General features: G+C 35.0%; 1 protein-coding gene across 1 annotated transcript in view; it reads left to right on the plus strand.

Annotated features, from left to right (window-relative positions):
* The window catches only part of LOC103083284 (ubiquitin-like modifier-activating enzyme 6), a gene marked incomplete at its 3' end in the record, with an annotated part of 33513 nt that extends 18148 nt beyond the window's left edge, over positions 1–15365 (plus strand). The window contains exons 3-6 of the mRNA XM_007450182.1: positions 9961–10055; positions 10593–10621; positions 14631–14725; positions 15254–15365. Coding sequence (XP_007450244.1) covers positions 9961–10055; positions 10593–10621; positions 14631–14725; positions 15254–15365 — 331 coding nt within the window. The remainder of the gene's footprint in view (positions 1–9960; positions 10056–10592; positions 10622–14630; positions 14726–15253) is intronic.
* Between the last annotated feature and the right edge of the window lie 427 nt (positions 15366–15792).

Raw genomic sequence — 15792 nt, forward strand, 5'->3', positions numbered from 1 at the left:
TTTGTTTCTTTGTCTCACTTTATTACAGTGGCTAGAACCTTCAATACAGTGTTGAATGGAAGAGGTAAAGGCAGGCAACCTCTCTTTCTTCCTGATCTTTGGTGGAAAACATTCATTCCTCCATAAGGAGTATGATGTTAGCTACAGGTTTTTCATAGATACCCTATTAGGTTGAGGAAGTGCCCTTGTATTACTGGTTTGCTTAGAGTTTTGTTTTGTTGTTTTTTAAAATCAGAAATGGGTATTGTTTGTCAGACACTTTTTCTGCATTCATGGAAGTGATTATATGGTTTTTCTTCTTTAGTCTTTTAATGTTGTGAATTACAATCGTGTCTTTTAGAGTATTATAGTACCCTTGCATTCTGTTTCTAGGATAAAGCTCACTTGATTGTGATGTATTTTTACATGTATAAATAAAAAATTTGTTTTTTGCAACTATGTATGTGAGGGATACTGGTGTTGAGTATTTTTAACTTGAATGATTTTGTCTGGTTTTGGTATCAGGGTGATGCTGACCTTACACAATAAGCTGAGAGGTATTTCTTTTTCAAATTTCTAGAAAGTTGGTGTAGAATTGGTATTTTTTTCTTAAATTTTTGGTAGAATTCACAATGAAGCTGTCTTTGGAGTTTTCTTTGTGGGAAAGTTTTTAACTACATATTAAACAGCTAATAGATAAAGGGATATTCAGGTAATATATTTTTTCTTGAGTGAACTTTAGGGCTTCCCTGGTGGTGCAGTGGTTGAGAATCTGCCTGCTAATGCAGGGGACACGGGTTCGAGCCCTGGTCTTGGAGGATCCCATATGCCATGGAGCAACTAGGCCTGTGAGCCACAACTACTGAGCCTGCGCGTCTGGAGCCCGTGCTCTGCAACAAGAGAGGCCGCGATAGTGAGAGGCCCGCGTACCGCGATGAAGAGTGGTCCCCGCTTGCCACAACTAGAGAAAGCCCTCACACAGAAACGAAGACCCAACACAGCAAAAATAAATAAATAAATTACTAAATTCCTACCCCCAACATCTAAAAAAAAAAAAAAAAAGAATATGTTCATTTATTTTAGTGGTTGAAATTAGTGGCATAAAGTTGTTTGTAATATTCCCAGAATATCCTTTTCAGTGTCTGTAAGATCTGAATGATGTTCCCTTGCTCATTCCTGATAATGGTAATTTTTCTGTCTTCTCTTTTTTCCTGATCATTCTGGCTAGAGGTTTATCAATTTTTATTGTCTTCTCAGAGAACCAGCTTTTAGTTTAATTGATTTTTTTAATACTTCTTCTGTTTTGTATTTCAGTGATTTCTGTTCTTTTGAGGGTTTTTTCCTGCTTATTTTTAGCTTAATTTGCCCTTTTTCTAATTTCTTAAGGTAGAAATTGAGATCATTGATTTTTGAGACCCTTCTTTTTTAATATAGCCATTTCATGCTAAAATTTTTCTTTGGAGCACTGCTTTGTATATATTTGACAGGTATGTGTTCATTTTCATTCAGTTCAGAAAACTTGTAATTTTCTTTTGATTTCTTTGACCCATGCATCATTTAGAAGTGTCTTATTTGTTTTCCAAATATTGAGGAATTTTACCAGAGATCTTTCTATGCTTGATCTCTAGTAATTCCGCTGTTATCAGTGGGCATAATTTGGGTGACTTAAATTTTTTTTTTAAGTTTTTTAGTGCAGACTGTGGTCTATCTTGGTCAATGTTCTGTGTGCATTTGGAAAGAATGTGTATTCTGTTATTTATTGGATTGTCCTAGCAATGTCAATTAGGTCAAATCGATTAATAGTGTTGTTCAGCTCTTCTGTATCGTTACTGATTTTCTGTCATTCTTTAGATCAGTTACTGAGAGAGTGGTGGTGTCCATAATTTCCTGTTTGTGTATTTCTTATTTCAGTTCTACCAGTTTTTGCTTCACATAGGTTGAAGCTCTGTTATTAGTGCATAAACATTTAGAATTGTTATGTCCTCTTGATGTGTTGACCATTTTATCATTATGAAATGGCCCTCTGTATCCTGGTGATTTTCTTTGCTCTGAAATCTGTTTATCTGATATTAAATTCTGCTTTTCTCTTGATTATTGGTAGCATGATATCTTTTTCCACCCTTTGACTTTCATTTGTATATTTAAATTTGGGCTCCTTATAGATAGAATATAGTCGGATTTTTCTTTTTATTCAATCTGACAGTCTTGTTTTTTTGGTTTTTTGGGGTTTTTTTTGCGGTACACGGGCCTCTCACTGTTGTGGCCTCTCCCGTTGTGGAGCACAGGCTCCAGATGCACAGGCTCAGCGGCCATGGCTCACGGGCCCAGCCGCTCCACGGCATGTGGAATCTTCCCGGACCGGGGCATGAACCCGCATCCCCTGCATCGGCAGGCGGACTCTCAACCACTGCACCACCAGGGAAGCCCTCTTTTTTTTTTTTAATTAATTAATTAGGCTGCATTGGGTCTTAGTTGTGGTGCGTAGGCTCTTCATTGCAGCGTGTAGGCTTCTTTAGTTGCAGCGCACAGGCTTCTCTCTAGTTGTGGCACACGGGCTCCAGAGCGCAAAGGCTCAGTAGTTGTGGCATGAGGGTTTAGTTGCCCCACAGCTTGTAGGATCTTAGTTCCCTGACCAGGGATCAAACCCGCGTCCCCTGCATTGAAAGGTGTTTTCTTCACCACTGGACCACCAGGGAGGTCCCTCACTGTTTGTCTTTTAATGGAGTATTTAAACCATTTATATTTAATGTGGAATGTTGATACTGTTTTTGCTGTTTGTTTTCTAACTGCCTAATCTGTTATTGGTGTTCCTTTTCTCTCTCTCTCCTTTTTTGGTTGTTGAATAATTGAGTATTTTAATTATATTTTATCTCCTTTAATTGGCATGTTACTCTACAGGTGTCCCTCACTACCCATGGGGGATTGGTTCCAGGAGCCTCCATGTACACCAAAATCCATGAATGCTCAAGCCTCTTACATCAAGTAATGTAGTACAATGAATGCAGTTGGCCCTCCATATCCTCAGATGTGAATATGGAGGGCTGACTATATTTATTGAAACAAATCCACGTATAAGTGGACACAGTTTAAACCTGTGTTGTTCAAGAGTCAGCTGTACTTCTTTCTTTTGCCTTTTTTAGTGATTACTTTATGGTTTATAGTGTACATCTTTAATGTGTCACAGTGTATGTTCAAATCTTATTCTGTCACTTCCTGTATGACATAAGAAGGTTACAACAGTGTACTTTTGTTTTTCCTGTTCCAGGATTTGAGTTATTGTTGTCTCAACATTTTACTTCTACATATGTTATAAACTCAGTACATTATTGTTTTTGGCTTAAGCAGTCAATTATCATTAAAAGAGATTTTAAAAATAAAGAAAAGGGGGTTTTGTATTTATCCATAGATTTGTCATTTCTGATATTCTCTATTCCTTTGTGTAAATTAAGATTTCCATCTGGTATCATTTTCCTTCTGCCTGAGGATTTGCTATAACATTTCTTATAGTGAAGGTCTGCCAGCAATGAATTCTTTCACCTTTTGTATGTCCATTGAAGTCTTTACTTCCTTTTTTTGAAATTGAGTATAGAATTTTAGGTTGACAGTGTCTCCCTTTTCAGTGTTACAAAAATGTTGTGCCACTGCCATCTGATTTGTACTGCTTTCCTGGGAGAAAGTTGTCATTTGTACCTTTCCTCTGCATGATCTGTTTTCTCTGATTTTTTTAATATTTCCTCATGATCCCCAGTATTAAGCAATTATGATATGCCTTGGTATAGTTTTCTTTATGTAACTTGTTCTTTGTTTGCACCATGGTCTGTGAGTTTATTGTGTTCCCGGGAAAATTTTAACTGTTTAGTTCTTCAGTTACGTTTTTCTCTCCCCCTTTCTCTAGTCTCTTTCAGGGACCTCAGTTTCACATATATTAGACCAAGTGGAGTTGTCCTGCAGCTCATTTAAGCTCTGGGTTTTGGGGTTTGTTTGGGGGTTTTTTTCCAGTCTTTTTTGTTTTAATCTTTGTGTTTAATTTTGTAAAGTCTGTTGCCATGTCTTCAGCTTCAATTCTGCAGTGTTGAATCTGTTGTTAATTCCATCCAGAGTATTTTTCATCTTAGATTTTATAGTTTTCATCTCTAAAAGTTTTGCTGCTTCTTGAGCATATAAATTATATTTTTAATTATTTTAATGTCTGTTTACACATTCTATCATGTCATTTCTAAATGTGTTCTATTGTTGATTTTTCTGTTCACTGTAAGTTGTATTTTCTTGATCTTTTGCATATCTGTAATTTTTTAGTGTATGTCAGACATTATGAATTTTACTTTATTGGTTGCTGGATAATCTTGAATTCCTTTAAACATTCTTGAGCTTTTTCAGGGACACAGTTAAATTACTTGAAAACAATTTTATTTTCTCAAGGCTTACTTACTTTTAAGCTTTGTTAGGTGAGATGAGAGGAGACTCAATTCTGAGGCTACTTTCCCCCAGTATTGATGTAATATTCTTTGGAGTATTCTATCCAGTGCCCTCTGTATTAAAAGGTTTTCCATTTGGCTGGAGAGGAACACAAACTCTTTCTGACCCTGTTTAAAAACAGTGATTGTTTCACTTGCACTTGTCACCTGATTCTTTCCCCAGCTTGAGGTTGTTTCCTCATCTTAACTTAGCTGAAGACTCAAGGAGAACCCTCTACAGATGTCTGGTGTTCTCTCTGTGCATCTTTCTGCTCACAAATTCTAGCCTTGAATTCACAGCTCTGTCTCTTCAATTCAACAAGGAGACCACCAGGCTCTTCCTGGGGTTCCCTTCCTGCTCTGTCTCCTGGAAACTCTCCAGGCAGTGGCTAGGCAATCATAAAACTCACCTCATTTATTTTTCTTCTCTGAGATTACTGTCCTCAGTTACCTATTTTCCAGTGTCTCAAATCTGTTGTTTCATTTATATTGTCCAGTTTTCAATTGTTTAAGCTAGAAAGAGGATAAATCTGGTCCCTGTTACTTAACCAAGGCCAGAAGTGGAAGTCTTAGGTACATACTATGTATCTCTTACCTGCCATTCTTTTTCATGCTTTTCTTTTTCCTAGCATAGAATGCTTTTCCTTCTTTGATTAATTTAACTCCTAAGTCTTCAGATTTCAACTTGGATGAACCTCATTTGTGAAGCTTTCCATGACCTCCACTGATAGAGATAATCACTTTCTCTTCTGTATTTCAGGTTCCCTTAGTTTCTGGTACTTCTGTATATAGTACTTAATAATGGATTATTTGATTATTTATCCCCCCCAATAACATGTCGCAGGCATCCTCCTAGGTATTTTATATATTTTATTTTAAATAATTTAATCCTCACAGTACCTCATGAGATTGTTGCTATCTTGATCCCCACACAGTGCCAGTGCCTGCCTTGAAATAGATATTTTAATAAATTTATGAATGCCTGAAGATAATTGAAGTACATCCAGAAGATAGTGATTAGAGTGTTATGGGGGACTCAAAATGATGCCATGTTTGGAGTTGTTTAAGGAACTGGAGATGTTTAGCCTGGAAAAACCTGGAGGAACCTGAATACCGTCTTCAAATGTTTGGAGGGCTGTCACATCGAAGAGGGATTAGACAAGTTTCCTATGGCCCCAAGGAGGTAAAATTAAAACTAGTGGTGAAAACTACAGGGAGATATTGTACCTTCATTAAAGGAAGAATCTTTAATAAATAGGGCTCTTTAAAAGTAGAGTAGTTAGCCTTGGAAATTTCTTTTTTACTGGATACATTCACTGATACATTGCATGTTCATTTAATACAGTCAGCTGTAATGTATCAATGCTGGGCTTGAAGTTACACTCTCAGCTCTTTAAATCCCATCTGATAAGACTTAAGGGTCAATTGCAGAGTACCTGCCATTGCCTAGCACAAACTAGGCACTTACTTAGTACCCTTCCCCTTGGTGGCCAACATTGAAAAGGCAGGTAATTTAATCAACTGTTGAGAATTTGTCTGAGATATGATTCTTTGAAAACCTTGGCTCATATATATTAATTTTATTCTTTTGTCTGGATGTTCTTTGTCATTTATAACCACGTTTGTGTCATGGCTATTCATTATTTACCTAAGTAATCTTAAAAATAATTGATGAAGACAAGTATGAGATGAAAAACATATTTTTCTAATGTAGTTTTTATGACTGTGAATGTAGGAAAAAGAATTCAAGCCCTCTGCTTAGTAGAGCCTAAAAGTGTTGTTCTTGTGTGCCAATTCATTTCTTTCATTAATTTAGCAAATCGGTTTTGTGTGTCTGTTATACGCCAGGCCCTGTTAGTCAATGGGGATACAGTAGTAAATAAGGCAGGCCCTGTCTTAAGGAATCTACATCTCCTAGGAAAAATAGACAAATAGTGAAAATACACTGTGTCAATTGTTATAATAGATTGAATGTAGGGTGTTATGGATGCACACAAAAGATGATCTAACACTGTTTTAAGCAAGTTTAGGGGTATCAGGGGAAGTATCATGGGGGAAAATAACATATAATTTGAGACCTGAAGACAAGTAGGAGTTATTCAGGCATAAAATAGTGGGGAAGAGGAATATTCCAGAAAAACATCTAACAGCCAAAGAGAAAATAGGTTTGGAGAACTGAAAACCTTTAGTACACCTGGAACATGGAGTTTGTTGGTAGAGTGACAAAAATGAGACTGGAGAGCCAAGCAGGGACTAGATTATGAACAGCTTTGTGACTAATATTAGAGTCTAGACTTTATCATAAGGGAAATAGGAAACCGCTGAAGTTTTGAAAGCAGGAAAATGATTTGACCAGATTTGTATTCAGAAAAGTCATTCTGTCTTTCTTAGTTGGAAGTTAATAGGTAATATGTAAAACTGAAAAATCAAGAAAAAGTACAAACATGTTATTGAGAGGAACACAAATTCTTTCTGACCCTGTTTAAAAACAGTGATTAATAAACAGTGATTAATAACTAAGAGAATTGAGGGTGGTTGTTCTTAGGACTTGGGAATCAGGGTAGGGAAGAGTTAGGTCAGGAACTGATTTTTTTTCTTCCTGTAAAAGCCTTGTAGAATGATTTAACTTTCTTAATCTATGTGCAGTGTAGTATAGTGGTTAAGAATATGGATGCTAAGACCAGACTGCCTGGGTTGAATCTTGCCTCCACTGTTTATAAATTGCTTAATTTCTCTATGATTAAGTTTTTCTCTCTGTAAAAATGGGAATAACAATAGAGCTTATAGAATTTTTGTGAGGATTAAATGAGTTAATACAAATAAAACAGTGCATGGTGTGTAGTAAACACTAAGTTTTAGCTGTTATTCTTACCTGTCAGCACTGTTCAGGTACTGATATATAAGGAGGATAGACAAATTTACAATCATAGTGGGGCATTTTTTAAATGTTGCTTTTAGTAATCAAGAGAACAAGCGAACAAAAAAGTCGGAACAGGTATAGATTTCATCAACATGATTATTAAGATTAATCTAATGCACATATAAGGAATGTTGTATCTAACAACTGTAGAGTACACATTCTTTTCAAGAACCCATGGAACATTTGTAAAATTGACCAAAGAAATTCTCAAATATTAAAGAGTGAAAATTATATAGATTGTGATGTCTATTCACAATACATTTAAGCTAGAAGTCAACACAAAAGATAATTGTAAAATTCCTCATAAAAATAGAAATTTAAAAATACACTTCAGATGAACCCAAAGTCAAAAAAAGAATCATGATTAAAATTGGAGAATAGTAATTTAAAGTACTATCGATCAAAATTTGGGATGCTGTTTAAGATCAGTTAAAGTTCTACATGTGGGGCTTCCCCGGTGGCGCAGTGGTTGAGAGTCCGCCTGCCGATGTAGGGGACACGGGTTCGTTCCCCGGTCCAGGAAGATCCCACATGCCGCAGAGCAGTTGGGCCCGTGAGCCATGGCCGCTGATCCTGTGCATCCGGAGCCTGTGCTCCGCAACAGGAGAGGCCACAGCAGTGAGAGGCCCGCGTACCGCAAAAAAAAAAAAAAAAAAAAAAAAAAAAGTTCTACATGTGTATTTTAGAATAGAAAACCTAAAAATTACGGAGTTTTTATTTCAGGAAACTCAGGGAAGAAAAGTAGAATTATTAGCATAGGAAACATTTCAAAAGCCAAGTTCACAGGCAGTGGCCAAGGGCTAGCCCCCATAAGCAGGCTAAAGATCAGGCCTGCTATGTTAACTTTTTCCAGCACATTAAGGATTTGAAATTATGGGGGCTTTGATACACTGCCAGGAGGAGAGTAAATTGGTACATCCACTTTGGAAAACAGTTTGGCATTATCTAATAGTTAACCCTGCATTTCCTCTTCTAGATATATGTGCTATAGAAACTACTACACTTGTACCATGACACATATATAAGAATACTCATAGTCTCATTATTGGTAACTGTCCAAAACTGTAGAATAGCTAAATTATGGTATATTATCACAGTAGAATAGTACAGTATAATAGAATACAACATGAAAATTAATGAACAGCTACGTTGATATGAATAACTCATAAAAGTATTCAAATGAACTTTATATAAAGTTCCAAAACAGACAAAACTTAAATATATTGTTTAGGAATACACAAATAAGGGTTGTAAGACTATACACTGTTCCATACATACCATAGTAGATGTTCAATAAATATTTCATAAATAAATCGATTTTATCTCTGAAGCAGAAATGGTGAATACCAATTTAAAAAGAAAAGTCTAATAGAGAACAGACTTGTGGTTGCCGTGGGGAAGGGATGGATTGGAAGTTTCGGATTAGCAGACACAAACTTATATATATATAGAATGATTAAACAACAAAGTCCTACTGTATAGCATGGGGAACTATATTCAATATCCTGTAATAAGCCATAATAGAAAAGAATATAAAAAATATATATATATATATATGTATAACTGAATCACTTTGCTGTATAGCAGAAACTAACGACATTGTAAGTTAACTATACTTCAATAAAATAAATTTTAAAAAACAAAGATGAAAAGTCTAGCTTTTATTATATATTGTAGGGAATAAGGATGGAAATAGTAAAGATAGCTTGTGTTTACAAAGTTTCTTCTTACTAAACAAGAGACCCCTTTTCAGGCTTTTATATTGAATATCAATAGATGAAATATGGAAATTAAATAAACATCTATATATTAAACAAACATACATTAAACCAGCATCTGTAAATGTGCGTGTGTGTCAATTCCAAAAGAAATGCTTGCAACCCAAGGGGCTCTGGAATTATTTATTTATACTGAACTCATCTTTCAAAATAATTCTGGTGAGAAGCCATTAGAATGCCCCTATCTTTAAAAACTAGTATAACATCAAGTTAATCAATGTTCTTTCAAATAAACTCTTACTATTGACTTTATTACTATATCTGACTTTTTTTAATTGCTGATGTGTATTTTTTGAAATTCTCATCCTGATACTTACTGCCTTGTGACTGTTAGGACGGATGACTTAGCAAGGTCCTTTATATAATTTATCAGCTTTTATATTTAAAATAATGTTTGAAAACTACTTAACTTTAAGTCATCTAAACTCCAAGAAGGAAGGAAACCAAATTTTTGCCTGAGAAATCCTTTTCACAGTGAAAGGCTTTAAGTGGAAGTGACAAACTCAGATGCCTGTGGTGGCCACCGAGGTAGTAAATGAGAGGAGAAGGATGGGAACTGTGGCAAATCTAGATCACATAGTCCTCCCTCTCTGAACAGGGCAACTCCTACTCAACTCTGTAGCCATGAGGGAATGTCGACTGTGGTGCCAAATCTTCTAATTTTTAAAAATATGTCATATATTTGACATTAATTCAGAACTTTTAAACACTATGCAAGTGATCCAAAACAAGTCTGTGGGCAGGATCTAGCTGCCAGGTTATTTCACAAATGATTTTAAAAGGATATACAATTTTGGTAAAATAATTTTTCATTATGTTTTACATGTAGTCGACAGAGGTACGTTCTTGGAGACACAGCAATGCAGAAGATGGCCAAGTCCCATGTTTTCTTAAGTGGTATGGGTGGTCTTGGTTTGGAAATTGGTAAGCAGTATTTTTATTCATAATTTTATATGATGCTTTTGAGCAACATAATTTAAAGAATTTAATTCCTTTCCCTTATATTATTTGCTATAAAGGAAATTAGATCCAAAACCTTGATCGGATTCAGTTTTGATTTTGGGTGGGGGGGCAGCTGGGGCAAGAATATTTCATACTGTTACATTCTTCCACAAGGAACCAGTAATGGCTCTCCTGCTTCTCTTTTTGTGATGTTGATAGGTATTAATGATCTTTCTATGTATCCATTAATTCATTATGATAGAGCACACATGCACACATTCATAACAGCATGTCTGGAAGCATACACTAAAATTTTAAGAATGATTATCTCAGTGTGGTTTGATTATGGAAAATTTTATTTTTTTCTTTTTGTTCATCCATATTTTCTAAGGAACCTATATTTCTTAGGTAGTAAAAAGTTAAAATTATTCAGAGATTTAACCAAACTCCATGAAGACATATCTAATATACAATTCCTAATATTAAGCTATTCCTTTTTTTCTTCTTCTCCCTTTATAGCAAAGAATCTTGTTCTTGCAGGGATTAAGGTGAGTAAATGTCCTTGGTAAGAAGAATTGTTTGTTATGAAGTCTTTTTTTTCCCCCTCGTCCGTAGTGGTAATATTAGTTACACTTTGGCCTAATTATTGCTTTTTCATTTAGTAGCAAAATTGTCATAATTCTCTATTTTCCTCCTTTTAAAAAACTTATTACAGAAAATTTCAAAGTTATCCAGAAAAAGAGAATAGTGTTAGCAAAACCCCATGTATCCATCATGCACCTGCAGTTATTAGCTCATAGACAAATTTGTTTCATGTATCTTCTTCCTATTCCCCATTGCCCCCAACTGCCAAATTATTTTAATATCAATCTCAGACATCCTATTATATCATTCTTAAATATTTTACTATATAGCTCTAAAAGATAAGGGTGCCTTTTGAAAACAACCACAGTATCACTTCCACACCTAAAAACATTAACAGTTTTTTTAAGATCATTGTTATCTTTAAACAGAACTTAGCAACTTAACAGAATTTACCTCAGTTTCTTTGGGGCAGGAATCAGGTGCAACTTAGAAGAGTCCTCAGGATCTTTCACAAAGCTCCAGTCACTGATATTGGCAGGGCCTGCAGTCATCTTGAGGCTAGGGAAAGGATCTGCTTCCCAAACCTGCCCATGTAGTTATTGATAGGATTCAGGGGCAAGGTTGTGTCGTTCATCGTTCCCACCTCAGTCCCTTGCTGGCTATTAGTCGGAGGTCACCCTCAGTTCCTTGCCATGTGGCCCTCTTCATAGGGCAGCTCACAATATGGCAGCTTGTTCCATCGGAGTAAGCAAGCAAAAGACAAGAAAGGGAGGGGCTCCCCTGGTGGCGCAGTGGTTGAGAGTCTGCCTGCCGATTCAGGGGACACGGGTTCGTGCCCCGGTCTGGGAAGATCCCACATGCCGCGGAGCGGCTGGGCCCATGAGCCATGGCTGCTGAGCCTGCGTGTCCAGAGCCTGTGCTCCGCAACAGGAGAGGCCACAACAGTGAGAGGCCCGTGTATTGTAACCTAATCTCAGAAGTGACATTCCATCACCTATGGTATAGTCCTTAAAAGCAAGTCACTAGGAGGAGACGGGATTGCACAAAGCCCTGAATATCAAGAAGTGGGAATCATTGGGGTATCTTTGAAGCCTGCCTACCACAATCGTCAAGTATCTAGTTAGAGTCCATATTTTCCCAATCATCTAAAGAAAGAATTTTTCTTTAATTTGTTTTGTTCTAATCAGGATCCAAGTAAAGTCCATATACTGGACTTGGTTTCTTCGAATCAATAGATTTCCCTTCCCTGATTCTTTTTCTTCCTTTCAATTTACTTTTTAAAGAAATCAGGTCATTTGTCACGTGTACCTCCATCTCTGTATTTCTTATAAACTGGTCGTTATATCCAGAGAATCAGATTCAGATTTGATTCTTTTGGCACTACTGCTTCACAAGTGATATTGTGTTCTCCCATCAGGAGGAAATAATATTCTGTTATCTTTTTTTGTGATTATTACTACCTATTAATGATCACTGCCTAGATCATTATTTTATTGGGGCTGTGATATTCTATTTCTGTCATTTCTATTTCATTTATTAATGGGAATAATATTTTAGAAAAGTTTCCATTCATCACTTGTTTGGTTTCGCTACATATAGTTAGTACATGGGTAAAAGGCAAGATAAATACTTAATTTTCCCCCTTTATTTACTACTTTTCAAAATCACTGGTTTTCTCTGATCCCTCAACAGTGACAGGTGCAACTTGGGTGGTATGTGTGTATGTGAACGTCATGATGGATTTAAACGTATTTGATATGTTTTGAGTCATTGATGCTCAGGTTGTTTCTTTGCTTTTGGGGATCTTCTTGAAGTCCTTGAGTCCTTTTGACACTACCCCAGTATTCTTTGGTTGTCTCTGCCTGTAAAGTCTTACCAGTGGACAGAGCTAGAACATTCATTGTGAATGAACACTGAAATTTCTGAGTTTCAAGTTTAGGATTATAGGGTATTTACTTATTTACTTCTTAGATTTTATATTTGTATCTCTTCTCTTACTATAAGGTTTTGGGTCTTAATGACATGAACCTGATTACTTATTTGCTTTATCCTATATTATATCCTATTATATCTATGACATAGTTTTGAAATATCAGTTCCAGCATTATTAATAACAATATGATTATTGAAAACAATTTAAGATAAATTTTTTTATCCTTAGTATCCCATCTGGATTTGGCAGACAAAATTAACTGCTTTATCTTAAGTCACTTTAAATAATTCCTTTGTGTAATTATGCAACAAATTCAAATAGATAGTTTTGTCCCTTTATTCATTTTACTTTGGATTTTTAGGGATTGCTTTTTTAATTTGATTTAGTTTTATTATTATATGAGACATATAATTCAAAGTCAAATTTATAAAGCAAAGTATATTCAGGTAAGTCTAGCATCTCTCTACTCTATTTCCTCCTTCCCTTATTAGATTGCCTTCTTTTTTTAATCTGTTTTTTAAATATAAACAAATACATACATATAGACATGCAAATTTGTACGTGTGTGTGTACATATTTATCTCCACCCGCCTTTCTTAGGTAAAGTGCCATACTTCTACCTTGCTTTTTATCACATACCAGCATATCCTGATATTACTCCATAGTGATAAATATATTTTTTCACTTATTTTTTTCATAGCTGCATGGATATATGTTGTGTTGATGTATCATACGTAATTATACCCAGTTCCTCATTGGTGGACATTTTGATTATTTCCAGTCTGTTGCTATTACACATAGTGCTGCAGCTAAGAGTCTTGTACATATGTATTTTTGTATTATTTCCAGTGTGTCTTCGTGATAGATTCTTAAAAGTGGGATTGCTGTGTCAAAGGAGAAATGTACTTTTCATTTTGCAAAAGAATGCCAATTTTTTTTCCTTTGAGGTTTTGTGCTACTTCATATTCCCACCAGTAATGTATGAGAATGCCTGATTTACTTCACTCTCACCAATTTGGATTTATGCCATTCTGATGAATGAGAAAAGGTGTTTCATTCTTGAGCAAGGTTGAACATGCTTAAATATTTTAAAGGGCCCTATGTATTTCTTTTTCAGTATACTCTGTGTTCATATACCTTGCCCCTTTTTATTATAAGATTTGTGGCTTGAAATATAAGTTAAAAATATATTTTCCAGTTAGTTTTCTTTCTTACTTAGAACATGACCATTTGGAAATGTTAGTTTATGTGAATTTTTAAAATCTTTGTATATATGTTGATCTGTATAACGTGCTACTTTTCTAAACTTAAATTCTCTTACTGTTTTTTAAAGTAGTTTTTCACATAGCATAAAGGCACCCTGGTGATGTAAGTGCATGGTAATATGCCTAATTTATTCATTTTTTAAAGTCAACTAGGGTTCAGTACTATCTGAAAAATAAAGTACATATACACACACCTACAGCAAGCATATAGTATATTTATTTGGAATTACAATATTACCATCATGTTAATTATTTTTAACTTAATTAATTGAGAATTGTTATTGATAAATGTCATAAGTGGAAAGTATTATTCTTATTGTCATCAGTATACAGCTATTAGCCAGTAGCTTAAAACTATCGTTACGTGAACGTCTCTGTAACTTGGAATTACAATTTTACTGTGTTAAGTAATCAAAACCCTGCTTTTAACATTTGTCTTATCTCACTTCACAGTTGACAGTTGAATAATGAAGCTATATTCAAGTTAATGTAACAGTAATCTCTGCCAAAAAAATCATATACTAGCATTAAAAAATTATTTTGCATTATAAAAAAAATAATAAAGTAGTTTTTCCATGAACTTTTCTGTCATATCAGAAAATATAGTCATATCATCTGTGAATGGATCTAACTCTATAACCTTTCCAATTACTAAGACTTTACTTTCTATTGTCTAATTAGATAATTCTTCCAAGTCAGTGTAAATAGTATTGGAAATAATGAGCATCCTTGTCTTACTCCTGACTTTAACAGATATTTTTCTCTTTTTTGAAGGCACTTACAATTCATGATACAGAAGAATGCCAAGCATGGGATCTAGGGACCAACTTCTTTCTCTGTGAAGATGATGTTGTTAGTATGAGAAACAGGTGAAAATAAGATATTTTGATGTATTATCATAGGATTTTTTTTTTTTAACTGTTGTAGTTACTTAGAATATTTTCTGTATCCAGAACACCAGTTCAATCATAGTTGTTTAACTCATCGCCATAAATTCACTCTACTGTAGATAAGTAAGTGTTGACATTTAATTATTTAAATTTGTCAGAAATGTAATACATTCACATTGCTACCTAGAAATGCATTTCTTTAAGATTATTTAAGTAGGTCTTTATTATTGCTGAATCATTAAGAGCCTTAAGGAGCATTGACCTATAAGGGTACACTTTGAGATTATGTGACTTACTATGGAATATGACAGTGTGCTACATCTCAAGATTGTATAGTAAAAATAAGTTTTAACTTCTTTTATTCCTCTGCAGTTTAAATTCCCATGAAATTTTGTAACATTCAGGTTCTTCTGTCATCAAAGTGTCCAAGTTTGAAAGATTGAGTATATTTATTGAACAAAAGAGTAGTAAAAGTCTTTTTTCTTTCTTTTTCTTTTCTTTTTTTAGGGCTGAAGCTGTACTTCAACATATTGCAGAATTAAATCCATATGTTCATGTCACATCGTCTTCTGTTCCTTTAAATGAAACTACTGATCTTTCCTTCTTACATAAATACCAGGTTGGTACTCCATTTTATCTTAGATGTTATTGACAGACTCCAAGGCAAATCATTATGTATTATAGTATAACTAATTTAACCTAGTCTGTTGAGCAGATCAAAAAATTTCAGGTAAAAAAACTTAGACTAATACATTTCAAGTGCTTCATTTTAGGGAAAGGGCCTAAGAACTACTCACAAAGTAAATATATTGGTCAGCTATTTTCACAGTAATGTACATGAAAAACTACCCAAATTTAGTGGTTTATAGCAACATGTATTTCTTTCTCATGCATCTGCATGTCAGTTTGAGTTCTGCTGTTCTAGGCTAAACTTGAACTCCACAGTCTGGATTCTGGTCCGTGTACCTCTCTTCTGGAACCAGGAAGCTACCTGAGACATGGTCTCATAGCAATAGCAGAAATGCAAAGGAGCGAGTGCAACCATT

The sequence above is a fragment of the Lipotes vexillifer genome, unplaced genomic scaffold (genome assembly GCF_000442215.2).
Source record: "Lipotes vexillifer unplaced genomic scaffold, Lipotes_vexillifer_v1.1 scaffold1103, whole genome shotgun sequence".
NCBI lineage: Eukaryota > Metazoa > Chordata > Mammalia > Artiodactyla > Lipotidae > Lipotes > Lipotes vexillifer.